The sequence below is a fragment of the Buteo buteo genome, chromosome 13, assembly GCF_964188355.1.
Source record: "Buteo buteo chromosome 13, bButBut1.hap1.1, whole genome shotgun sequence".
NCBI classification, from domain to species: Eukaryota; Metazoa; Chordata; class Aves; order Accipitriformes; family Accipitridae; genus Buteo; species Buteo buteo.
Genome location: NC_134183.1, coordinates 35,720,713 through 35,747,954, shown reverse-complemented (window position 1 = coordinate 35,747,954; position 27,242 = coordinate 35,720,713). Strand labels below are relative to the sequence as shown.

General features: G+C 39.1%; 1 protein-coding gene across 1 annotated transcript in view; it reads left to right on the top strand.

Annotated features, from left to right (window-relative positions):
* Window positions 1–19,204: 19,204 nt before the first annotated feature.
* Window positions 19,205–27,242, top strand: part of NRG4 (neuregulin 4) — a 28,354-nt gene continuing 20,316 nt past the window's right edge. The window contains exons 1-3 of the mRNA XM_075045585.1: window positions 19,205–19,245; window positions 23,633–23,696; window positions 24,730–24,795. Coding sequence (XP_074901686.1) covers window positions 24,786–24,795 — 10 coding nt within the window. The 5' untranslated portion in view covers window positions 19,205–19,245; window positions 23,633–23,696; window positions 24,730–24,785. The remainder of the gene's footprint in view (window positions 19,246–23,632; window positions 23,697–24,729; window positions 24,796–27,242) is intronic.

Here is a 27,242-nt window from a genome sequence, read left to right as displayed (position 1 = left end):
TTATTTCACATAGTGTATGTGGACACAACAGTTGTACTGTTTATGGCTGGGAAAATCTTTCCTGACCACTGGGAGCCTAAAATGCAAGATTTAATTGCCTTATCATAGCATGCAGTATACTGATAGTCATTATTTTAATATACAGCTAGTGCATTTAACTGTATAACCCTGGCTCCCTCAACAGGTGATGGAATGCACTTACTACATACTATAGGCCCAGTTTCTGCTACAAAATACTGATGGTGAGGGACTCAGCCCAAGCTGAGTGAGAAAGCAGGCCCAGCCCTGACAGTCCTACATACAATCTGGTGGAAACAACCTGCCCAATGCAGCCATGTTAACTGGCCACTAATTTCCATATGTAGTAGCCAAGTCCTGCACCTTCCCCCCTCACTTCTAATTGAGGGCTGGAAGACAACATCACAGAGGAGACACACATGGCCAGTGTATGTTTGGAGTCTGCCTAGACTGCTGTGAATTGCATAGGTAAGAGAACAATTCTTGCTGGACCTGGAAACAAGATGGGAAGTGCTTGCTTTTTGTCCTGCAGCAAAAAGTAACTACAGTGCAAGGGCTAGCTAATTTTTTTTTAGAAGTATAAAGGGGAAAAAAGCAGAAACTCGAACTGTCTCAGCAAAAGTTCATCTACTTGAAGATGTTCCTGCTTATTGCAGGGGAGTTGGACTAGGTGACCTTTAAAGGTCCTGTCCAACCCAAACCATTCTATGAAAAGCAGCACAGCAACAAAACACATGGAGAGAGAAGGAACACAATCTGGTTTGACACCTGTTGCAGCTAAATCCCAGGATATGGCCTGGTAAAGAATTTATACAGCAAAAAGCCAACACCCCCAAGGTCTGGTTCAATATAGGACTACAAATGATAGATCTCATGAACAATTACACTTTTGCTTCCACCACATATTGTGCATTTAAAGTAGATATTTTTGAGCTTAAAAAAATAGTATGTTCATTTAAAAATAATAATTTCAGACACTGTCTGTACCTAAATATATGCTTTGGAACTTTGAAGCTCTAAATTTTCTACTTAGAAAAAACTACTAAAAAAAATTTTTTTTTTTTTGGAGGAACTTTAAGGTAAGCATTAGGTTTTCAGAACTTTTTTACTAGAGATAAATGATTCATTAGTTATTTTGTATGGAATACAAGAAGGATTACTGAGGTATGCAAGAGGAGTAGTTTCTGAAAATGTTGAAAAGCGTTTGCTCTGCACAGGCACGCAGAATTTTTCCGGCAGGATGAAGCTATTTGCTTATTCATATAAACATGTATTAAAATGCATTTGGCTACTGATCATGTAATACACCACACATAAAAAGTAAAAATGCTAAACTGATCTTTTTCCCCCTTCAAGAATACATAACTAACATCACCATCCCTGCCCAGTCATCTCTTAAACTCTGCAAGAACAGAGAGGACTGATACTTGTGTCACATCAGTAAATGGAGGGCACCAAAAGCTACTGAACAAATTCCAAAGAAGAGTGCAGGAGTAGCCACCCATGAACTCCTTTTGTTTTAAAGTTGAGAACTGTCAGCTTGTGCTCTTCCACTGATAGTGTCAGTATCACAGAAAAACTTGAGATTAAATTCTCAATTGCTAGGGGCTCACAAAGTTTACTCTTCACTAGGAAATTAATCGTACTGTGATTTAACACCATGAGCACAGAACCAGTTTTCCCTGTGACACTAACTTGGTGCTACTGCTAACATACTAAGAAATCCACGTTGTAAAGCAACGAGGATGGCACTCTGGGATTCAGATTTTAAAAGTCTACTTCCTTATTCCCTCACAGGCTTCTGTAACACACTTTGAATCAGGGCCTTAAAGACACATAGTAAAACAGAGCACCATCACAGTTGACCATGCTAATCAACTAAGACCCTAGCAGAACATTAGTGAGAGGTACTGAGCAGTAAGAACTCTGATACGTTGGAGGCAGAAAAAATTCATGCTATGGTTCAAACAGAAGTGTTAACGCTGTGATGCTGCTTCAGCTGTTTGGACTTTGGTGCCTGCATGCCACTTCAGGTTTCATAGGACTAGACCATGACTTCCTGGACCACAGTTCTCCCTTCAAGGAGAGGGGAAGAGGGGAAGGAGGGAAAAAAGAAAAAAAAGAAAAAAGAGTACTTCCCCACCTTAGAGAAGTTTTGATCATAAACTTAAAGATGTGATAAGTGATAAGATAGAATGATAAAGGAAAGCAACTGATGAATCTCACAAAATTGCAGAGGAGCCTCACCTCACAGCTGGTCTTCCTGAAGTAGCACCAAGAACCCCAGAGGTGCTTCACAAGCCCAGTGAGGCTTCTGCTGTCACTGACAACACAGCAAGAAAGTACAGGAAACATTGCACAAACAGGGACCCACCTTCAGCTTCTCTAGCAATTCCAAAAATAAACTTTTCAGTAATTGTTCTACTCAATACTTACCAAATCATAGCAAAATGGGAAGAAACAAATAGCATATAAAAACCTCACATGTATTTTCAACTAAAAGTCATGTATGTGAATTCCTAGGCTGCTCTTTAAATATAGAGCCATAGTTATTTATGGATGAAAAAAGTTGGGGAGATGAACTAATTGAGAAAAGTTATTCTCATTTAAAATGCCTGGCACTAACTCTGAATCAGACCAGAGTTACTTTTGCCTGTGTATTAAATAATTATAGCAAACTTCTATTAAAGGAGATACAATAATTTTCTGTGAACACTTATACCACACATGACAGTGTCTGCTGGAGAAATGCAGTAAAATGGACAGGTTTATGCAACAGACTCTGCTACCCTGGAGTTCAGCCCAGGGAATATATGAAGCAGAAAACAGGACAACCCAACCACACTGGCCCACAGAAAAATCTTTGTTATCCTTCAACATTCTGTGCTGTTGCTCCTAAGCATCCACCAGAGCAAGTTAGGGGCATTTTGCCTCTTTTGGCACCACAGAGACAGAAAAGCTTTGGCCACTACTGAATGACCCAACGTAGCAGTCATTCTGCCACCCGCCACAGCTCTATTTTAGCAGTACCTTATTTAGTACTTCCAAGTCCCATGACCCATATCCAATAAGGAGTTTCTGTCTAATACACTGATCAGATAAAAGGATGCTTTTCAAGCAATGGTTATGCAAGGGATCAATACTACAATGCAAGCCCCAAAACACTAAACAAATACTAAGTTATAAATAAAATACATTCTTGCTCTTAAACCCATAACACATACCAGCCACCAGCTTGAAACTGAACTGTGTCTGTTACAGCTGCAAACAAAGACTTTTGTTAAGATTTATCAAATTCACCTTTATTAAAACTGAAAAAACTTTACCAGAATAGTCATTAATATTCGCAGGAGGTAGGAAACTGAGAAAAATGTGTCCAAAGACAGACAGATGAAAGCAAGGAAGCTATATCTGTATTAGCTTCCAGATTAGAAACACGAAGAGCTGGTCAGATTGTTGGAAATTTTTCAGAAATATTTTTACATCAACACTGCACTAAGTCCTCCAACCCAATCACTACCTGCTAAATAATTTATCAATCTCCAGCCAAAGACTCACCAGCACTTTCAATAAAATTTAAGCAAACTAATGAGTACACACTCACTAACTAAACCCAAAGTCCAAGACCACATAGCAAGTAGGTGCCAGAGTCTGGATTAGAACTCATCTTTCTGACTTTTGGTCTGGCACTCAGTTGGTGAAAAATGCCACTTGCCAATAGAAAGAAAAGCCTCCAGTATTATAACTGTAGGTTAGGTTATTAGGTTTTTTTAAAATACATATATAAAACCTTCCAAAAATAAAATTAATTTTGTTTTAAAGTCTTGTTTGAATCAGAAATATAAAAATGCAAAATTAATACAAATTCTCCAATGAAACAAGAATATCTGAAAGGAATTAAGATTATACTGGCATCAGGTCAGAGATTTACTCCACTTGACACTGTAAGAACAAGCAGTAGAAATGAGACAAACTGCTGCAAAGACCAATAAGGGGTTTAAAGAGGCAGTATCTTGTGACCATTCATTTCTAATCTTCATAGCTCCAAAACACTGGTCCTTCATATAACTGTTATGCTCTTGTGTTGTCTTTCTCACTCTCAATAAACTGATTTCAAACATGATGTTGACAATTGACAGTTCATGACCTGCTGAGTTTACAACATTTGAAAAACACAAGATAGAAAGCTTTCAGATGGTATCAAGCATCTGCACTGGTTGAGAGTTGTCAAAGGCATCCACTGCAAACTTCACTGCAAGATTGAGATGGGAAAGATACCAAGACGACAAACAGAATTCTGTGATTTTTAAGGTCTTAGAAACAAACAGTCTTTCAGAACAAGAAAAACTGGCCCATGCTTTTGTTATTCACATGCTACTTGAGACACATTAGGTACTTTAGAAGGTGTTTTTTTAAAGTGACATAAACCCTGCTCCAAAGTACTTAATCTAATTTAAAACAATGTTTGCAGCAACAAGATCACATGGTTTTGAACAATTATATACTAAATAGCTTATAAATATAGGCTGGTTTAACAGACCTATCATACATATTGTGATACTGAATATATGATCTTTCAGGAAAAATTGAAGGATAGCAAGCATGAGAAACAGGGAATGCTTCAGAAGAAAACTTCTGTCTTCAATCAAAGATGAGGAAGTTTTTCAAAAAATATTCCATTAATGCTTTTGGTTTTTTTAATCCACATTACCTTTCTTTAACATCTGTTAATAAAGAAACACTCTTCTATTAAGCACAACACAGACAGGTGTCCAAACCAAGAATAATGAACTTCAGAGAATACTCAGAGAGAAGCAGTGTTAGCTAGCATCCAAAGGCTAGAAAAATAATCTGCCAAGCACAGGCAGGCCAAAACACTGTGCACCCTCACCCAAGAGCAGAACACTTCTGACTCCTATGGGACTAAGACAATCAATGAGTTTGGATCAGTTCAGGCAGCTGTACACTTTTAAAGCATTTTACCACTAACTTGTGCGCTGTTGCAGATGGCAGAGCAAGCACACATTTATAGGGCAGAACTAATTTCTCCTACTTTCAACAAGAGCATACCCCATTTCAAAAGTCCCAAGAAATACCCATGCTATAGTGCAATACATAATTGTAACATGCATCAAACTTTCACCCATATAAGAAGCCAACCCACTTGTTTTCCATTAAATTACTAAGCCTCCCTTTGTTCTTGTAAAAAGAAAAAAAAAAAGGTAAAACATGAGCTATAAAAATTAAAAACACACACACATTTTTTTCCCCTCTCTGCTTTTAGAGGAAATGGCTTACTGAAAGAAAAGATTGCTTTACTCTTTCCAGGCCAATAGTTTTCCTCTTCGGATTAGAGAGAAGGATTATAGCAGCTCACGCTGAGCTAGCACTGCTGCAGCTGGACTTTGATACTAGTTGCCAGGCTGCCTAGTTTAAAGCTAACTCAGGTATAGCTGTACAAACTGCAGTCTGCAATGCAGCAGCAAATTAACTATTTAACTCAAACCAAAATCCTTTTTCCCTACTTCCTGAAAAACAGCAGCTGACAAACTATGGATTTGGTATTCTTTCCCACTCAATAAGATTTGCTGCAAGTATCTAAAAATAAACTTCATGCTGACAGCCCAAGGAACCCATCAATGAAAGCTCAAGAGGTGCATTTTACAGTCCAGATGTTCTCAAACTGTGCTCCATCAACAACTTAAAGATGGTTGGTCACGTTATGCTGACTTTTCTCCCCGCTTTACTGTACCAGTTTATGTCCAAAAGATGAAAAGTACATCTACAATTCTTAAAATATTTCTCCTTAAACTTTCTCTCCTTTTGCTACAGTTAGCAGAAAAACATCACAGCAAATCAATGGGATGAGAGGTTGTCCAAGAGACACTTGGTGTAAAGCATGAATCAAACTTGAACCTCTGCAGCAGGATGACCTTAATAAGCAATGAAAGCATGAAAATTACAGGATCTAGATGTACATACATATACTCTAGATAATGACAAAAATTCCACAAGGCAAACATGCTTTTCCTAACCTGACCTACACACTTTTTCAGCGGATATGGTGTCGAAACTTGTACAAAAGATCTTACTTGCTTATTTAAGGAAAAACCTGATAGGATTTTCTAGGCAAATGGATTGCAACAGTAAACTGTTGTTAGGTCTTAACTTATTAAATACTCATGCCTGAAAGGTTTCCTCCAACACTTCAGTTATAAACTATTATAAAAAAGCAAAACTATACCTTGGGGAAAAGATAAGAACTAGTTTAAGCATGCATTTATCCATGCACTAAAACAAACACAAAACTACCGAAACAGACAAAAATCTAAGCTTGGATACAACACTGTCATATGCCTTGTATAGGGCATACACATACTCTAGCTATGGACATACCCATATCTTCATCCATCTTTTCATTTGGATGTTAAATTAACAATTACCAATTGGAATGCCATTGACACCAAACTCCATGATAGGCGAGAAAGGGAGCAGCTAGATCCAGCGTGTAGATTCAAGTAGCCGTTGCTACATAGATCTCTCCTTGCTCAAATCACAAGAATCCCTATAGTTCAGTCCTTTGGGGGTGAAAGGAAGATAACGCTTAGCCTGATATGAGGAAAGTCATGAGAAATTAAGTACCACGTAGCTTCATTGCCCATAGCAGGGAATTGAAAAACAGGTCACATACAGCATCTTTATATATAATTTTTTATTTTGATCTTGGCTTGCAAGTCTTTTCTTCCTCCTTGCCTTGCAAAGGCACATACCTCTCATAGGAGCGCAAATCTGCAAGCATCCCCAGAGCAGCGTCTGAGGCTGTTTTGCTGCATTTCCCAGAGAGCAGCCTTAGTTTTGCCAAGTCAAAAGAATCACTGATCCATCATCTTTGCTACATGTTATAAAGCAGAGGACTAAAGCAAAGTTGAAACGTTCAGTGTTTTTCCTTAGAAAAGTGCTCTGCCACTTCAAGTCTGCTCCATCTTTCCTTCCCTAAATAGGAGAACTTTCGCCCTCGGTTTCACATCTCTGCTCCAGCCACAGGGCTGCCTGATGGTAGCAGAACATGCATTACATTCTGCTTTTTTCAGTCCTAAATAATCCAGACAAACTTCCTGCTCTTATTAAAACACTGGTATACATTTGGATTTTTCCTTGAACACCAACAATTCAAACTCATGCCCATCATTTCACTTCATTTTCGAGTAACCATTTTTAATGTAAACCACAGCATTTTGTGTACTCAATTTCTGGAGAGAACAAGAGTTTGTTTTCACCTAGACATTCATGTCTTCGCAGCACGGTTCAACAGCTTCACGCACAGACCACTACACCAGCATTTCAGACAATATTCTGCTAGCAGAGTCCCTTACAGACATGCGACCAAATAGCCCAAGTCGTAACTATTGCTGTAGCTAAATATGGGGTCAAGTGAGAAGTGGGGAAGTGATTTCCTTAGCTCACCATCAGTTTTGTTGTCTGAAGGGTTACCAAGATCATGGACACTGCCTTCTTTGTCCCTATTTTTCACATGTCTTTTGGCAGCTATATACAGCAAGACAGAGTCCTTTATGTATGATAAATGCTACAATCACTGCCATCTCCTTAGGGAAGGCAAATAGTGCTGATCACAGCTCAAATGGGTATATAGCTCATACTGAAAATACAACTTCTCTACTGCAAGGCAGACTGATCTTCTGCAGGCTAAAGAGTCACAGATACAGAACATATGTTTTGATTACTGAGTATGTTGCACTTGATACAATAAAACCATTACTCTGAGTGGGTTTGATCACTTTTGTCATCCTTTAAGGCAGTAATTTTATCACCTTATTGCTTTTCTTTTAAACTCCAGCTTGGGAAAAACAAAATCAGATGTTTGTCTTAAGCAGGATGAAATCTAGAGGGAAAAGGTCCGTTCATCATCACCTGTTCCCCAGCCCTCCTAAAACAAGAGTACTGAAGCAACTGGGGATTTTATCAAGCCAATAGTTACCTCCAAGCACGAGCTTACATATGAGAGTGCCCAGAAGAACCTGCAAACTTACCTTAGATCATAGCCTGACATACTTGCAAAAATTATCAGCTATTGACACTGCAGTCAATTTCCTATTCCACCTTGGGATCTTAAAACATTAAAAAGCATAAGTAATTATTCATAAGGTAGAAATACTTTCTCTTCTATAGGTAAGTAAAATAAGGTTCAGTGTGTGACAGAAAGACATGCCATTTCTCTTGTAACTCATACATCTGTGTCTTAATGATGCATTTGTTCTCCTTCACTATTTATTTTCCTCCTTTTCTGCCCTCAAGCAGTTTGGGAAGCTTCAAAATTGTTTTATTCTTCAGGGCATTTTTTGCCTTTTTTTAAATACAGTCTATGTTTAAACAGTCTGTATTGTCCTAAGTGTTGCTACAGACAAACACCCATACAAAATTAAATTCAATAAACCAAAAAATCTCTTAGACACTTTCAGAACTGCTGGTAGCGTACAGTAAGTAGAAGCGTGACAGGCAATCTTGCTGTTGTAAAAAGCTTTCACTGAACTCTGTTCTACTTAGTTCTTACATCAGCTGGATAACAGAGGATTTAAAAATACAAATATTCTATGTCATATACTTCAAACCTAGACTCTGAATGCAAACACTGCCATTATCTGCTTAACAAAGACCAATTATTCAATGAATAATCAAGCTACTGTGCAAGTTCTGAATGCCTATAATATGTTATTTGATAATATGGTGTCTTCTGACCTAGACAGAGCTGCCTACAGCATATAATTAAAGGTTTCAGATACATTATGTTCTTCTCCTGCCAAATGCTGTTCATGCAGTATGCTTTATATACCCAGTGAAACTAATAGAAAAACAGTCTATTTCAGACTGAAGTGCTTTGTTAAACCATTTAAACAAAACCAGTATACCCAAGATCAGATGTCTTACTAGGGAAGGAAAGTACTACCACCACCTGCTTTTCCTCTGATACCAAATTCTCCATTTTATAATTTAACATTTTGAACACTGGCCTTGCCTTTTTCTATCTTCATTCTATGATAAAACACTGCATTGCCTTATGATAGCATCATAATCAAGATAAGTATTCCATTACAATAGACATTACCTGGAGAGAAAGCTCCTGACCCACACAGCCAACAAGAAGTGAGTATATTTTAAAGTGATTTTCAAAGCCTGTGAAATACACAGGCACTAGGGCATGAAGTCCTCCCTCTCTTGACAAAATGAGCTGTACAAGCCTGTAATTCCCTGTCAATTTGTCCCATATACCTTAATCTTTATTTGAAGGCATGAAGCAAAAGAAAGCTCACTTCACATGTTCACTCAGTCCATGAAACCTCTCCACCAAAGCAGTCTGCGAAAGTGCTAGTTACCAGTGTTTTCAGATGAGGATGTGGATCATTTCTCACTAGATGATGTAATTATTTCACTTACCCCAGCAAATATCAATCAGATACTAGCTGATTTCAGTCACCTAGGCACTCTGGGAACTGGTCACATTTCCAAATGTGTCAAACAAAACTAATTAGTCTTTGCTAGTTCACTGTATCCATTGCTTTCATATTCAGGCATTGGCAGGCTACCAGCTACTTTGACCTCAGTCCCTTCCCCCCAAAAAGGGAAATCATCTTTGACTGAAAGTAGTTCTTCAAAAGCAACAAGCCTATCTAATCTTCAGACTGAAACAGTGCATTCAGATTAGGTACAACATCCAGCCACTAAAGGGAAAAGGACCATGTTTCTTTCCATAGCTCCCAAATTTCAGAAAAGTACAAGGGAGTTGCTGACAAGCATTTTTAATCAAAAGAGAATGTAATTAAAAAAACAAACACACCCCTACAACTGGACACTATGTAGCTCAATATGCAAAGGGTTGTAAGAGTCCCAGGGCTCCTACTCCTCCGGCTGTTGAGGGAATCCTTTGCCTGGCACTCCAGGCCTTCCCAGCATTTCAAAGAATACCTTCATTTACACATCAAAACTCCTCTACTTTCTGGCAGGATATGAAGCCTGGGTACCAGCCTAAAAGCAGCACTTCAGGATAATTGTTATAGTCTCTTGCTTAGCTAGAACCAGTACCTGCACAACAATTACTTCTTTTTCTACAGCTGAGTAATAGATGCAAGAAGATGGTCAGTATCTTTAAACTAAAGATCTTTAGTATCTTCAACTAAATCTGAACTTTTTCTAATGAGTCACATCGGTGACCTGATCCTGACTTCTAAGACCATAGAGAAACAGCCTTATCAGTTATTTCTCTCTCAAAAGAAGCAGACTACTAAAGGAATTCTTCCTCATTTTCACATTTGAAAACAATAGCAGGGAGCCAAGTTTGGTGAAGGTATCCATGAATCTGAACATGTCACAGTTACATCCATCGCCTATTTATCTTTCAACAAACTCCTGGATATTTAAATAACATATTCCAGAAGACTTAATACAAGTCATACAACACCGTGCATTTAAAAAACCCAACCGCTATAACCAACTAGTCTGAAGTTCTCTGATTTAGGGGCTAAAACCAAACCTTGGGGTTCTTCTGTGCTTCCCCCCCCCTTTTGAACTGGAAAAAATTCCACAGAGCGCAAGTCTTTCAACAAAGTACTGCAAGATGCAGCTCAGCAGTGATTTAACAGACCCTACCATTCAGTTTCAGCCAGCAGAGCTGACTGTCCTCAGTGATACTACTACTACAGATATTCCACTATAGATCACCAAGAGATAGGCCACAGCTGTGATGAAACTGTAATAGAACCCATCAAATATTTCCTTCTCCCAGAAACTACTCAGTATTCCCACTGCCAGCCTAGTTTCACAGCTGTGTACTGAGGGTTGGATTTCCATTTTAAAATACTTGGAAGATACACTAATGCACAGAATATCTGTTCAAAACCAGTTCATTCAGAGTAAGTCTCAAACTCGGGTTTTCTTGCAAAACTTAAAATGAACTTCTTTCTCATTGCCTGTTTCAGTACAGGACAAAAGCTTTCTAGAAAGCTATCTACAGTCTTTTAAATTGACTCCTGCAGGAAAAAAGGCAAAAAATCCCAATGCTGTGTTAAAAACTTGGCTGCGCTTTTGTTCAAAAAAAAAAAACAAAAAACTTTAAAGAATGCAGTGAACAAACTCTAGTCACTCTTCTCCCCAAAGCCAAAACTATTCTTACCAGTCCACAAGCATTTTCATGTCACAGTGGGGTCGCTGCAGCACTATCCTACGTAATAAATATGCGTGCAGCAATCAAAAGTGAGGATCCCTGAGCTAAACAGCAAGGAAGACTGTTTCGGATAAATTACTTGCTTCTGATTCTCCCACTTACTTTCTGGTTTTATAACCACCTCTTCCAGTTTAAAAAAATACAGGCCTTTCCATGGGGCTACACGAAAAAAAAACTATTGACTGATGAAGCAGACGACATATGAAAGTTAGCTGTCACATGTATAAAATAAATTGAAATTAAAAGTTACTTTTGGAAGTACTCTTATCTTCAGGTAAGATCTCAGAATATTACAGTATAAATATAGCCCAATTGTTTTTTTCAGTGGCACTCCTTTAGATAACTAGAATTCTTCTAGTTAGGTTATTATGATTTCAGTGTTAGTAATGTGAAATCTGATGACAACAAAAATGTATACATGCTCATGCTGCCAAAGGCAGTAAGACCTCTTTTTGCCAGTGTTAATCCTTGATACGTAGATAAACAGAAGTATCTGGATATACCCAAAACGCACAGGAGCTAAATTAACAAAGATTCTTCAAAGTGTCAACCTTAATCACTTTTAAAAAGAAACTACTACTGAACAATGAATTTAGTGTCTGCTATGCATTTAAAAAGACTGTTACAAGCTTGTGCTAGGATGCAAAAATGTCAGTAGTATTTTTAATGACATATATACAGTATTACCTATATAATTAAGGTTTTCCTAAGCATCTATCACCATTCACAATGTTCTCATTAAAATGTATTTAGATTGCAAATCCTCTGGGACAGGACTTATCTTTTATCCATACTTGAACAGTCTACAGCACAATGAGGGTCCCAGTCTTTTTTGCTTTAAATACTAGCACAGCACAAGTATTGTTTTTAATGTAGGAGAAGATTGAAAATATTCAGAAAGCACCCTTTGTGTTCGCTCTCTGTGCTTAATTCCCATTTACAGTTCAGAATAAACACTTAAGCTGTTATTCTATTAACAGTTTTACCTACATAAGAAATTCAAGATGGGGCCAAAATTGCCCGCATAATGATTTCACAGTAAGTGGCAACCAGATGGACAGCACACTGCCATATGTTCCCCTTTGCTGAAAGGTGGAAAAGTGAGCAAATATGAATCAGAAAAAAAAGGAAGGAGAGTGGGGAGACAAATATCTCTGCAGTATGCCCACTAATTCACGCACACACCCTTTCCTACCAGGAGCATACACAAACTTCTCTGTTCCTTGTACCTTAGGATCTGAATTGCAGGGAAGCAATGGCAATAATTAGGGGGCAGTGAGGCAACAGCTGTTTTCTCCAGCACAGTCCTTGCTAGGCAGGTACGTATCTATGCTACATCCAACAGTGTTGCATTCCTAAGATAAGCCATTATACAAGCACGGGGAAAACGACCAGCTTCACCATGGCCCTAATAATGTGAAGGGAAGGGAACAAAGACTTCGCTCCACAGGGTCAGCCTCTCTGGAAGCCGACACTTTTTCCAACGCAGCACGAAGAGCTGAGAGGCTCAGAAGCTGTGCCCCTTCTGCAGCCTCCTCTGAATTTCTTTTTGCCCAGAGATAATATGTGTCAAAAACTTTTAAGGAAACCTTGATGCTACCTAAGTCTTGCATTGCTCTTTCAGTTGGAGCAGACAATCTGGCCATATTATAATGTCTCCAAGGAGTACTTGCCCTTTTGAGCTAGTCCTAAAAATAACACCTTTCAAAGTTAAACATATCTATTTAATTACAATACTGCTCCCTCCTCAGAAAGTCCTTCTTCTGAAGACCAAACAGGGAAAAAAACAAAGAAAAAAAAAAAGAGAGCATTCAGATTTCTGAAGGTGGCAGCTGGTAACAGAAGAAAAACAGTAAATACAGGCAAGAAAAATCTTTGAGGTTGCTTTTTTTTTTTAGATACTTGTGCAAGTTAACATGTGAACCTTGACCCATATCTCACTTTCCTTTAAAAAGTTGTTTTCAAAGCTGTCTAATTTTATCATTCCCGATAAGAATGTAATTATTTACTAGATGTGGGTTGTAAAATCCAGGCAGCTATTATATACAGAGAAAAATTATGGACTGCTTGCTAGCTGAGACACACCACATGCCTCATGTTTACATCCTGGATGTTTGTTAACTTTAATTATTACAGACAAGAGCTCTTTAGTTGACTTTAAGAGTAGCTTTCTTCAAATCTGTACCATCGGCTAAATTGGCTGGTAGTCCAAATGGCATACTTTTCTATAAGAAATTGATAGACTTGAACAAACGTATCTAAGACAAAATACTAAAATAATTCAACAGCAAAAGTCTCACAAACATCAATAAAATTTGTATTTTGCTATTTTTATACATGAATTTTCATTTTCTATTAGTGGAAAAAGCTGGTAGGCACACTTAAATATCAAACACATAACACTTTCCACTACAAAGACTTTTGCAACTTTTTTTGAGAAGCTCTGACACTTGCCTCATTGGCAGGCAGCCTTTGAAGTTCCCTGGAATGAGAGAGATGCTCTTTGTCTCATGGCAATCCATTCAAGTTGAACTGAACTGTTTTCCTATGCCTGCTTGCTTTTTCTAATCAAGTATTTGGTGGCCTCTCAAAAAAAAAATTCAAACAGACATGAACTCCATGTACATAATGGCTGGGCAGCTTGCACCTCTGACAGAACAGTAGCAGAGAGTGTGCTATGGAGCACTTAGAGGTTGCTGAAGCAAAAAAGCAGAATGGCAGGACAGACAGTAGAAAGGAGGATGAAATAGGTCAGACTTTACCCATTGTTTCCCTAAACAAAGCACAAGCCCCGAAGGTCCTTCCTCCTTCATCAAATAACAACCTTACCAAGTAAGGCAATTACCTGAATTAGAAATCACTACTGAAGGCTCAAATCCCACTTAGGGATTTGTGAAGGTCAACAAGGGAAGTTTATACCTCCATATAATATCGTTTTACAAAAAAAAAAGCTAAAAACCACAATGCTAAGAGGCTCCATGTTAGAAACTAATTTGCAAGAAGGTTATTTGGGTTGAAAGTGAAGCTTTTGAAAATTAGGAAGCATCATATTTAAAACAGCATATGACAAGCTCTATTTGCATTAATCCTCTTTTTAACTGTTAAGATCACATACTATTTTTCCTGCAAATCATTGGCTCATTCATTGAACAGGGTGGCTCACAACATAGAACTACATCTGCGCAACCTTAAATCAGACATTTTCCGACTTACAGGTCTGACTTTGCAACCAAAGTATTTGAACATACATTTTTAAATGTAGCTTCATTTGTATGTAATGCTATAGGTGCACATGGTGCTTTTCATGATGCAAGGAAAGATACAGTAATTGCCACAAAAAAAACTTACAGTTGAAATATATCAAAGCAGTACTTTAACCCTAGACAAGATATGAAAGTGAGACAGAGGGAGAACCTCTTCATGCTGAAAATATTATGATTGCAAATAAAGCAAGAAATAAGCCGATATTGCATTTTATAATGCTTAATGACAGAAGTATCATTAGAAAACCTCCACTGCTACTTGAGTTTACAAGAAGGCCCCTCTTTCATTATACTCATGCAAAACCAGCGATTTCAACAGGATTACATGGATGTAACAGAGCTCATTGTGACCTTATAACTAAATTAAGAATTAAACCCTAATACATCACTCTCGTCAAGCCAAATCCTAAACCCAAATAGGTAGACTGAAATATGACAGACTGAAGTAAACCTTCTGCCTTCTTTCACCCAGCCTCTGCCCCCAATGCACCATCTAAGAACTTGGCAGAAAAAAAGCTTTCAATTCACCTGGGGCAGGAGCCTCTAGAGCCAAAGAATGCACAACAGCCAAGTTCTACCCCACAGTGATAACACACCAACTTTTATTATTTTTCTCTTGAAGATGGAATTTCATCAAGTATGCTCACATCCACCTACACTACAAAAATACTCCTAAAAGCATTGACAGAGTTTGGAATTTTTTTCAAGTAAAAAAAATATCCAACCCCCCCCATTTTCCAACACCACAGACTCCAGACTTACCACTTATTATTCAGCCTAATGAGAGCATGGCAAATGAGTTTCAACAGCACACAGTATCAGGCTTAGAACCAGCAAGGAGAGAAAAGGAGGAATCAAATCACGGTTTTCCTCTCACATACCAACTAGCAATGAAGATTCTGCAAATAGCACTTAGTTGACACTTCTGATAACACACAAGGCAGAAAGGACTCCAGTTCACTCTCCTATGTCAATATTGGTTCGGCAGTGTTCATAAGGATAAAGTATTTTGTCTGTTAAGTAATCCCACTGCCCAGGAAGCAGATGAGTTGAGCACCACTACACCAACATAACACCCATTTGTTGCTCTTACAGAACATGCAGACAGTTTTATACTACATAAAACAATTCAAGTAATTGTTGTTCTATTGCCAGGTAATGCAACGAATTTAAATGAATACTGATGATACATGATAGGTAAATTTTAGTCATATCAGGATCTCGTAGGGCAATGCAGTTTCTCCTCCTAATTTGGATGTAATCACATGTAATAACATTGAAACCATGCTCTTGATCATGCTTGAGGTTTTGCTAGTTCTGTCCCTCTGTGTTAAAAGTAACCTGTGATGCAATATTACTGCAGAGTCAGAAACTGCAGTGTATAGACCATCAGAGACAAGACAGTAAGCTGCCAGGTAGCCAGGTTTCAGGGAGTCACCACTGAACCCAAGTTGGAGTAATAGCACAACAGTACCCGCAGCTGGGAGAGGGGAAGTATTATGAGCTATACACATCTTTTACAGCCTTCAGAACTGTAATCACACATACAGCTAACTAACCTTCGAGTTAGTTAGATAGGGAAAACAGCTACACTGTTTTGCACTGTTCCGCATTTATGCTGTCAGTCACAACCTGAAAATATTTCAGCCGAGTAGCAGGCTTGCACTAGTACACGCACTGCAAGCATACATAGCTCACATCTTAATTTTCTTACTGACCTTTTCATAAACTGGCTGGAGTTAAGATCTTAATCTTGCCTACTGCTCCAGTTCTGAAGCTAGAATAGCTGACATCTACTCTTGCTACGTGTTCTCTCTTCCCACTGTTGTCTTTAGCATAGTTACTACCTGCTAACCACATCTAACCTTTTATACAACTTGCACTTTTTTTTCACCCTTCAGGCAAAAACCCCACCTTGCACTGAACAGAGGGAAGTCAGTTTTGCAATTCAACGGGCAGCATCAGGACAGAGCTGCAAAAACTCCACTTTTTTCAAAAACATACAGGAATCCGTATGCATTGCTTCAGGAACATGGGCTCTTTACCCATACAGTCACTTCACTAACCATAAGCATACTCTTCACAGTGTTTAGGAACCACGACACATTTGAAGCAGTACACACTTGCTTCTTATTCCGCACCCTCTGTAAATTAGAAGTATTCCTTCCCTTCTCTGCACAGAGTATACAGCCTCACAATACAGATATTGTTCGCATGACTAAGTAACAGCTTTTCCCATACAAGATAATTGCTGCATAATGTTAATCACAATATCTAGTTGCAAAGCACTTATGTGCTACTATCATATGGTCTAATTTATAATCCTCCCCTAATATGACCACGCTATTAATAACCCTTTTACAAGTGTCCTGCAGGAACCTGAAGCATCTTCACAGGAACTACCTGAAAACCATTGAGTATCAATATTGTCTCACTCAATCCATGTTCGGGTAATAATGTTTTACAGCACATTAAAAATATACAGCTTACTTACCCTTCTTTGTTTGTGCAAATTCCAGTAGTAAGTCTTGCAGAAAAACTAGGATTCCTGACAGTCGCATGACAAAACAGCAATTTCTGACTGTGTGCCTGTAACATGACAGGTGCCCTGTGTTCAGACAAATGAGCCTTCTCTGCTGATTGCATTCACAGCTGTAAATATCCCTACCTCATTACTCATTTTACTCCTTTTACATATACAATCTTTTGCAGCTGTTAAAATAGTGTCAGGTGCATGCTCTGTTTACCATAGAGCTTATATATGTGGGTTTGAGAGCAAACCCACATATATAAGAACCAAGAAATTCTGCTGGAGATGTGTTTAGCAGATCCTTTTCCCAACTTCAGCATACTAACAAACTTAGAAACCATGCATTTTCATGTGCTATTTTCCTTAAGTAAAGTTACTGTGACATGCTATCCTGTTATATCACACCAATCCCCACAATTTACGAATTTCACTTCTACAGAAATAGCAAAAAAAGGCCTATTAAGTTTATTGCATTTTTATGGAAGGCAAACTGAAAATTCCCTGGTTAAGAGCAGTCTAAATGGATTCCAACTTCAAAAAAGAAACAACTGCTCCTTTTCTTGTCATGGCAAGCAACGATGCTACTCTAGGACAGAGGGTTTCCAAAAAGAGCTGCAGCATCTTATAGATTTATAGCACTCTCAGCGAAGAAATTGTTCAAGTGGCCGTATCGCAGAGGTATTACACGTTAGGTGGGTTTTCATGCAAAGAAGGAATAAAAGCGACTTTTACGCTAAGGCATTACCGGGGTTATTTATATTCGGGAACCGCACGCCCGAAGTTGGCAACCCGCGCCCGTCCTGAGGCGCAGGATCCGTTGGGCTCTGGCTGGGGTGGGGGGACGCCGCCGAGAAGCGCTGAGGGCGAGCTGCGGGGCGGGAGGCGCCCGCCGGCTGCCAGAGCCTCCCCCCGGCCAGTGTAACCCCCCCTCCAGCCCCCTCCCCTGAAGGAACAACGCCGCACGCCAACGCGGCCGCGGCCCCGCACCACAGGCGGACACGGCCCGAAGACCACCCCCCTCCTCGGCCCGCCCCGCTCCGCCCGCAGCCTGACTGACCCCACGGGAGGGTGCTCCGGCCCCGCCGCAGGCCGGCCCGCGGCTGGGCGTCCTAAGGACACCCCCCCCACCACCACCCCCGGCCCCGCCGCCGGGAAGTTGGCGGGAGGCGGCGCCCGCCGCCAAACTTTCACCGCGGCGGAGGGGCTCCCTGCGCCCCGTCCGCCAGCGCGGCCCCCGCCAGCGTTGCGCGGAGACCCCCGCCGGACCGCCCTGCCCGCCCCCGTGGGCGGCCCGCCGCGGCGGCGGGGCGTATGGCGGCACCGGGAGGCGGGGGGGGTGTCCCCAGCGCCGCGCACGGCCGCGCCGGGGCACGGCACATACCTGCTGCCCGCGACGCCGGCACCCGCGCGGAACCCGCTCCGCCAACGGTCCGTCGCGCGCCTCGCGCGGAACCGGCAGCGGCGAGGGGAGAGGGAGGGGAGATGCCTGCGCGCGAGCCCGCGCGCGCCCTCCCTTCCTCCCGGGTCGCCTAGGAAACAACGGGCCGTCGCTCAGGTCGATTAGCGAGGGAAAGAAGAAAAAGGAGGGGGGGGGGGGGGGGCGGTGGAGGGGGGGCGGTTTAAAGGGGGCGCGCGCGCGTGCTCGCCCCGCGTCACGTGGGCGCCGCCGACCCAATAGCGGCGGCGAACGGCGGGCGCTGTAGTACTACGGGCTGGGGAAGGTGAGGCGCGAGAGGGCGGGGCGGGGCGGGGCGGGGCGGCTCCCCCCCGTCCCCCGCCTCAGCCACCACCCCCCTCCCCCGGTAGGTTCCCTGACGGCAAGGAACCGCCGTGTCGCGATCGCCGACCCCCGGGACAGGGCGGGCAGGTGGGAACCCTAGTGTGAGGGGCCGCGGGGTGAAGGGGCCCCGGTGTGAGGGGCCGCTCCGGGCCGGTGGCGGCGGCGGGGGCTGGTTTCTGCCGGGGCGGCCGTCCCGTGAGGTGCGCCGGTGCTTTGACACAACGTTATTCTTAAAAGTTCTGCCTGTTCTTTTTGTGGTTTGTTTTGTTTTTTATAGACACCAGGATTACATAACCGCGTACGGAGAGAGCAGCTGCAAGATTACACGATGCAGATTAGAGATTACGTTGATTCAGCAGATTGTCCTGTGCATGTCTGAGAAAGATTACACCAGCAGAGTTAAGAATACCCATTTGCTGTGGTAAGCTGTGGTTTAAGTAGAACAAATTAACTCAATACAAAATTAAATGCAAAAAAAAAAAGGAAGTAAAAAAACCACCAAGGTTAAGAATGTGCTTTAAATGGAGAAAATTAAAAAGAGATTGAAATTCAAGTTTTAACAGTTCTCTCCCATATGCTGAGCTGCTGTGGAATAGCTGGCTTTGGCAGCAATCAGTTATTACTGCCTGGATGATGTTTAGCTTAAAAAATCAAAATCTGAAGACTAGTTACATTAGCTTCGTGACTAGCATGTAAAAGTAAATATCTAAACTCTTATGATTTATATTTTTTAGTATCTCAAAATTATTTAAGTGATATTGGTCTATTTTATTAAATGTCCATGTGCTAAACTGTCTCCTTGTATGCCAGTTTGTCATATGGATTTTTTTGAGTTTGATTTATCGATCTGACATTACTGACATTTGAGAGCTGACATGCTGATGGACACTATATCTACCACTGAGATATGAATAAAAATTAATCACGCAGTGAGAACCTTTAGGTTGTATTACATTTCAGTTGATTTCTTCGAGAATTTAGGGATGAAACTTGGCAGTGAAGGTGCCATAGAAGAAATCAGTAAGCACACAGAATGAAAGAATAGTGGTGCAGGTTTTTTTCCCCCAAGCTTGATAGTGATTTTTTTTTAATGCAAGTGTCTTCTAAAATGTATTAATTCCCCCCACATAAGCACACACAAGCTCAAGACTGGAATGTCTGTCTCAAAATTACAAATACGTAGTAGTTACATTTGACAGAAGCCTCAACTGAAATGTAGCTTTGCCAACTTCTGTATGAACATCTTGTACAGTAGAACTGGGGTTTCAGATGGGAATTGGCAGTTGGTCGCAAACTACTCATGAAATTTTAGGAATGGAAATTTTTCCCTTAAATTTACTGTAATGTCTCAAATTGTGATTTAAACATCATGACAGCAGTTTTACCAGCTGTTTTAGTATGTAATTAATCCTAGACATACTTCAGTGGATAAAATCAAATTGTAAACGTAAAGTTTTGCTGTAGGCATTCCTAAGACAAGAGGACTCAGTCATCTGTTGTCATTTCAGAAAACTGTAATGGAAAGAATTTTGAACAACTGTATTCAAAAAATTCATCTGTCAGTCACAAGCGTGTTGAGACGTGTGACCTGTTTGGCGTCTGCTTTCGCTTCTGTCTTTTGTCAGAGTTCCTTCACATTGTGGCTACCCCATCTTAAAAGAAACTTTCAGTGTGTAAATTTGAATAACACATTGTCCTTACACAAATTTGTTGTAATACCTCATTTTGAATTCTTCCTTACTGAGATCTCCATTGGTTTCAGGCAGTTTGGTGGATTTTTTTCTGACATCTGATGATTTTCTGTGCTAAAATCAGTTATGAGCTTCATATGGTAAGGCTATTAGATGTTATTACCTAGATAAGAAAATAAAGAAAATCCTTTTAACAAGACTTCAGGACAGTTCCTGGCTTTTGGAGAGAATAAGATGCGTAGACTACTTGATAGATATCAAGGACATATCTCAGAAGTAAATTTATGTTTAATTAGCCTACTAAGCAGATGGTGGAATTTTAAAATTTTCTTCCCTTCATTGTTTTCACGACACAAATATTTGAGCTCAGTATTGGGGCAGAATGAGATTTCACCTCTTTTGGATTTTAAGAAAGAATACATAATGCAGTAAAATCCCATTCTTGAAGACAGCTGTAAGGTGCAACTTCATCTAAATGAACAAACAATGTATATTTGAAATAGCCATATGACTGAAATGATCTTTAATTTGGGGGAGAGTTTATATAGAGATTAATTTTAAGAATGTTTGAATAGCAAAGAACCATAAACCAAAACCCAAATCATTATTCAGTGCTTTCTTTTTATCCGCCTGAGCTCATTAAGACTTCCAATTATCATCTTTTGGGGATACTGCATCTCATGGATGTTTAGAATAGTTGGCCATTAAAAGTACACAAAAATAAGTGGCAGTAAGGGTTCTGTTTTAAGTAGATGGGGAGTAAAGCACACAGGTTCATTTAAAGACAAATCTAATGAGTTCAAAAGACTTGTTCCAGGCAAAGTCCAGTATGGTGAGATATTAGCACATATTTTTGCTAAAACACTGAGCCCATTGCAGTTTTGTGCCTGAGTGCTCAATTTGCCCAGAAATCCAATAGCAGCTCCCAAAAAGAAAAAGCTGTATTTTAGTGCCCTAGTGTTTTAGTGCTCAAGAAGCACAAGAGTGTATGAATTTTCTTGTGTGGCCCACTTTAATCTGTGGTTTCTCTGCTACAGAGCAGTAACCCAGTATTTCCATCACATCTGCAGCACACACACACACACACACACACACACACACACACACACTGCTTGAACATACTTTAACTTAGTGATTTAGGATATGGTTAACTCTAAACATGTGATTTAAATTGTTTCCTAAACTGAAGCCGTTGTTAACAGATTCAGACTATGAAAATAAAGATGCCCAGGACTTCCAAGTAATTGAAGAGGCTGAAGTAGTATCAGTGTATATCGGTATACATGGGTGACCTAACTTTAATGTATAAACTAATATAAAAACTAATCTTTCAAACAATGTATTGTTATTATTAATATCAGTTTAGATGACAAAGATGTGGGGAAGAGGGTAGAACTGATCTGAAGTTTAAGCTGGCACAGAGCAAAATAGGCTGTATTTTAAATTTCAGATTAAAATACTCTAACTTGATATATAATGTAATCTTTCACAAACTCCCAAGATGCATGCAAGACAAGCATTTGAGCATTCATAGAACTGGTTTCTGTGAGCATAGGTTACAGCTGTGTCTTAAAAGAAGACATTGAGTTTGTAAAGTGTTAGGTAGATTCACAAATGATCTCTTCTGTTTCTAGTACCAGTTCAGTGCACAGACAGATATAAACAAGTTAGAATCAAGTTTAGCAACAATTTCTGCTATAGCATTTCATTTTCTTTACAATATATCAGCTTACTTTTTCTAATGAGATAGAGAATCCAATTTATTCTTTTTAGGACACTGATACATATTTGAACCTCTGTTCAGAGTGCAACAAACACCCCAGAGAAAAACATGTACTTATAAATACATGACTACCTAATAATTTACTTTTCAGTCTTAAAAAAAAAAAAAAATAAGCCATAACTGTGAATGCTGTCAGCAACATCTCTTTTGAAAGTGATCTTTAGACCCAAATTGTGATACTTATTATCAGAACTAAAATAATAGAATTATGCATACACACATACATCCTCTGGGATTGTTTAGAAAGTATTTTCACCCCCTTCCTTCACCACCCCGTTTCCTTGAATATGCGGGCAACAGAGTTTGAAAATAAACAATTACTAGTCCCATAGCTGCCTTTGAACTGTCTTGTTCTCTGCAGTCAGCTTATAAACAATTCCTAGTACATGTAACAATTAGTCCTAGTCCAAACAGCTGATGAGTTGCATAGCACAGCCGTTTAACACATTGATGCAGTCGAAAACTGTCAGCTTCCTCAAAAGAATTTTCTGCTGGATCATTGGATTTAAGCACCTCCTGAAAAAGTTCAACTTATACCAGTAGCAGCACCAGAGAGATAGTGAGATGCATACTGACAATAAGATGAAGGAAAGGAGATGCGAGATCTCCTTTTAGCAGTTGCAAAATCAAGTTATTTTATCTGTTCAAGGACCCATATCCTAATTAAATCTGGTGAGGGAGCTAGTCTGAAATTTAGGTTATATATCGTATTTATATTTTTTGTTATGAGAGCTATTGGATATTATACAATTTTTTGGAACATTCTGAGAAAAGGGAAAATAATTTTGAAAGAACAGCTTGCTCCAATAAAATACAAATTTAAATCAGATTTTTGACTGCTGCATATAATATTTTTATGATGCAATTTATAGATACTACATTATGTGAATGTTTTGAATTCAGCAATAAATTGTAGAACTGGTAACCCTAGAAAAATATGCGAGTGATTCTGTGAGTATAACGGGGTGTTACCCTATTCTGTACTGGGCCTCTGTGTGCATGTTTGTCTTTGTTGTAACCTCACCCACATTGCACTATATGTAAATTTGAAGCCTTTTTAACAGCACACCCAGAATCCGGATCTTGACTGCTAAAAATAACCATCTCCAGGATGATTTATTTCTTTTAAAAACAGGATTTTAGTTCTGAAGTGAATCATGTTGGTTTGTTTCCTTGTGCCACATGCTATGTTAATTGTACTTGGTTGTGTACACAAAGTAAGCAAAGTTGCATACCTGTGAGACAGCCCAAGAGGACAGCCTTTGGGTGGGGACCTTGCTGTTACAGCTCAGTATCACAGGGAACAGCCATTTCAGATTTTCTTGTATGGACAGGACACTTGAAGAGCTAGAGAAGCCATCCGAGGTCCCATGAAAAACAGAACTGTCTGCTTACATAGTAAGTACAAATGCATTATACCTTTTGAAATGGGCCTCTACAGAAAGTTGCCTTTCTATTACTAAAAGCTGAAGTCTAGGCAATTATTTCTGGTAAAGTTGATAATTTATTTTATTTCATCATTTAATGGAAAAAAACATCTTTCTTCCAATATAGGACAGTTTGCTTAAATATTTACATTATGTACACTTTAAAGTATAATTAAGAAAAAAAGAGCAAACATTAAAAAATTAGATCTATCATGTTAGGCTTGTTCAGTAACCTATTTGGTACAGTAAACCTTGACTATACCTTACAAGAAAACAGAATATAGCAACATTAGATGGTTATAGAGTTGGCACGTCTACAGAGTAAGTTTCTTTTTAGCAATGTCAAGTGAAGATTGGTTTCTGTTGAGGCAGAGTTTCCATTCCATATTTGAAAAATAATTGTACAAGTCTTGCCCTTGCTGGGTTCTGCTAAATTCATGGCCTATATTACTAATTTCACCTGACATCCAGACATGAGAAACACTCATGTGAAACACACACACACTCTCTCTGAGAAATTACAGATTGGGAAGTTCTTGTTTGTGAAATGCAAGAATTCTACCACCAAGATCTTACCTGACTGAATAACTATCAGTCTGAGGACTGGTTCAATTGTATGCACTGTCTTTCAAGGTACAAATGCCAATTTAATTAGCTAGCCAGAAACAATAATATAGATTGCCTAAAAGCATCAGGTATTACAATTCTGAATAAACATGGCAGTTTGAAAAAAGTATTCATTGTTTAAATGTGCTTTAGTGTGAATTTGGTTTTACTCTGTAGTACTGCCCTTAGGGGTTCACTGAACTTGACAGTAGACTTGAATGTTTGCCATTAACTGTGAATTAATGGAACTTACATATAATATAACAGTATATTACAGTCAAAGTACAACAAATGTCTTAGCAGCAACACTGAAAGATGCATTCCAGTAGCTATTTCTTCAGGGGAAAAAAGTCACTAGGATTAAAAATTACATGCTAAATTTACATGTTTGTCTTTAGGTGCCGCTTTGGAAGAATAGCCTCTCATAAAGAATAAAAATTGTTGTTGGAATAATATGCGAACAGGTAATTTCTTCCAAGTCTTTACTTGGGTGTGTATACATATATAATTAGAATTCATTAAAATTGCATTGATTTTGACAGCTGCCATTGGGATTGTCACAACTGGTCTGTAGGGCTGTCATCACTTACTAGTCAGCAAACTAGAGTTCACCAGTCAGTGGTACAGATTGTCTAAGGAGATGTTCACTTTGATCAATCCTAATATTTCACAGTTCATGATTGATTAGCATACAGTCCAAAGTTGCTTATAAGTGAGGAAGCATGCATCAACCCCTTTATCTTCTGTCAACATTTCCCACTCCTCTCCCTTACCTTTTTTATTTTAGCAGACTTCAGGATTAGATAGTCTGTAGTATTTTAGCCTCTGGACTAGGCAAGACAGCTGAGTCAACATGTGGATTATCAAGGCTGACTTGGTTCTTCGGGGGTTAAGGTGGTGCTGAGCCTTTATTTGTTTTTCTTTTTAATAGATAGGACAGTCAGGTTACAAAAGTTTAAATGCAAACAGACAAGATAGTTTAGGGACAGGTTTTTGTGCATGTCCTCAAAAAGAATAATTGAGAATCAGTGTATTTAGAGGCTGCTATTACCTCTGTCAGTTTTAAGTATTCACAGTCTAGTGCTAGAAAGAACAGTCTTGTTTCATTCCTCTTCACTTCTCCCACCAAACCCCAACTTTTTTTAAAAGAAACTTTTGTGTCTTATTTCTCTTTATTTACTCTCACATAGAAGGATATATCAAATACATATATATATATATGTATATTCTGTAGAACATATGTTGATAGAGTTTCTACAGTTGTATTAACTGAAATGCTAAATTTTTTGTATTTTTTTTTTAATTGCCCATCGTCACTTGACCTGTTAAACTTTTGTATCTTGATTATGGTAGTCTGAATGTAGTATATATTTGACTTTCAAAGCATACAATTTGCATTTTTAGATTAATATAAGGTATTGACTTACCTCACAAAAATCATAACACATTCACTGATGCTAATGTAATTGGGTTTTGGCTTGTATTGAACCCCTTCTGATTCTCCAGTATACTCTTTTGCATCACTGACTATAAATCTAAAGGGATAAACTGTTGCTTTCATAGTTTCCTGTCTATAAATACAGAGCTGTAGCTTTCAAATTTGATCCAAACTACTGCATTTCAGTAAAGTGGGTATGAAGTACAATAATACATATTTTTTGTATTGTAGCAGCGTTAGAGCATCCTGAATTTTCTTTTATTCTCTTTCATAATTCTGTCATCTACTTTATACTGTATTAATCTGGTACTTTCAATAAGTAGTAGCAAAGTATTAATACACAAAATAGAACTAATGAAAAGCACAATTGGATGGAAAATGGGGCACCTGATCTACACGGACATAGAGGTTTCTTCAAATATCTCATTACTGGTAAAATTAGGGTTACCATTTTTCCCTTAGTACTGGAAAGAAGTCTAGCTCTAAAAAGAAGTAGCCTATAGAGAAATTGTCTGTAATTACAATCAAAAAGGTTTTGAAGGCTTCCTAGGCACTTTTTGTTCTCTCTCTCCACCTCTCTCCCTTTTCTCTAATAGGCCTAAGACAGAGTGTCTGAGGTATTTTGCCAGAACAGAAATGTCTAGTTGGGCTGCAGAGCTGGTCCTTAATACACAGATCACACCGTAACAGTGAGATAATAATTCTCCCGAATGTTCTGAGGCCTGAATGACTTGAGACATTTAATTTTCTTCAGTACCCTACCACTATGCCAGTGTGAGACAGGCCTATTTTTGCATAAAGATGAAGAAAAGAAATAGAACCATAAGGCAGGATTTTAAGGAGGTTAACAAGTTCTCATTAATTCTCATGAGAATTTCTTTGAAGGCTTTCCATGAGCCGTCTAAAGGGATTTTTTTCTGTGGGGCCTATCTTCTATCATCTTGTTTTTCCATCTGGTAGAATTTCAACAACACTTAACTCCCTCAGATGCTTAATAGAGTGGAGAGCAGGTCAAAGTTGAGAGTTTTGCTTTTTCTCTCTTGATTCTTCTAATTGTATAGATATCCTGATACACTGTTCATTATTCAATATCCTCTCTTCATTTAAGGAGGGGTGTAGTCTTCAATTTAATTACACTGTCACAGAAGTTCCACTGCTACTGTGTTTGAATAGACAAAATAATTTATGGTTCCTGTTTAAAAACCTGCTTGGTTTTTTTCTGTTACCATTTTATTCCTATTGCAATTATACTGTTACCCATGCAAAATAATTTTAAAAGTCTTTCAATAGTGAACTTCCCGTAAATGAATTGCCCAATAGACAAGCACAGAAAGCTTCAGAGTTAAAATAAATTTTCACTTAACTTCTAACAAGGTAGGGCAGAACACACATTTCTGTTATGCCACATCCTGAGCCAATGCAACAAGGTCAAACATGAACAATCTTTCCAGCCTTACCTCCCTCCCTCCTACA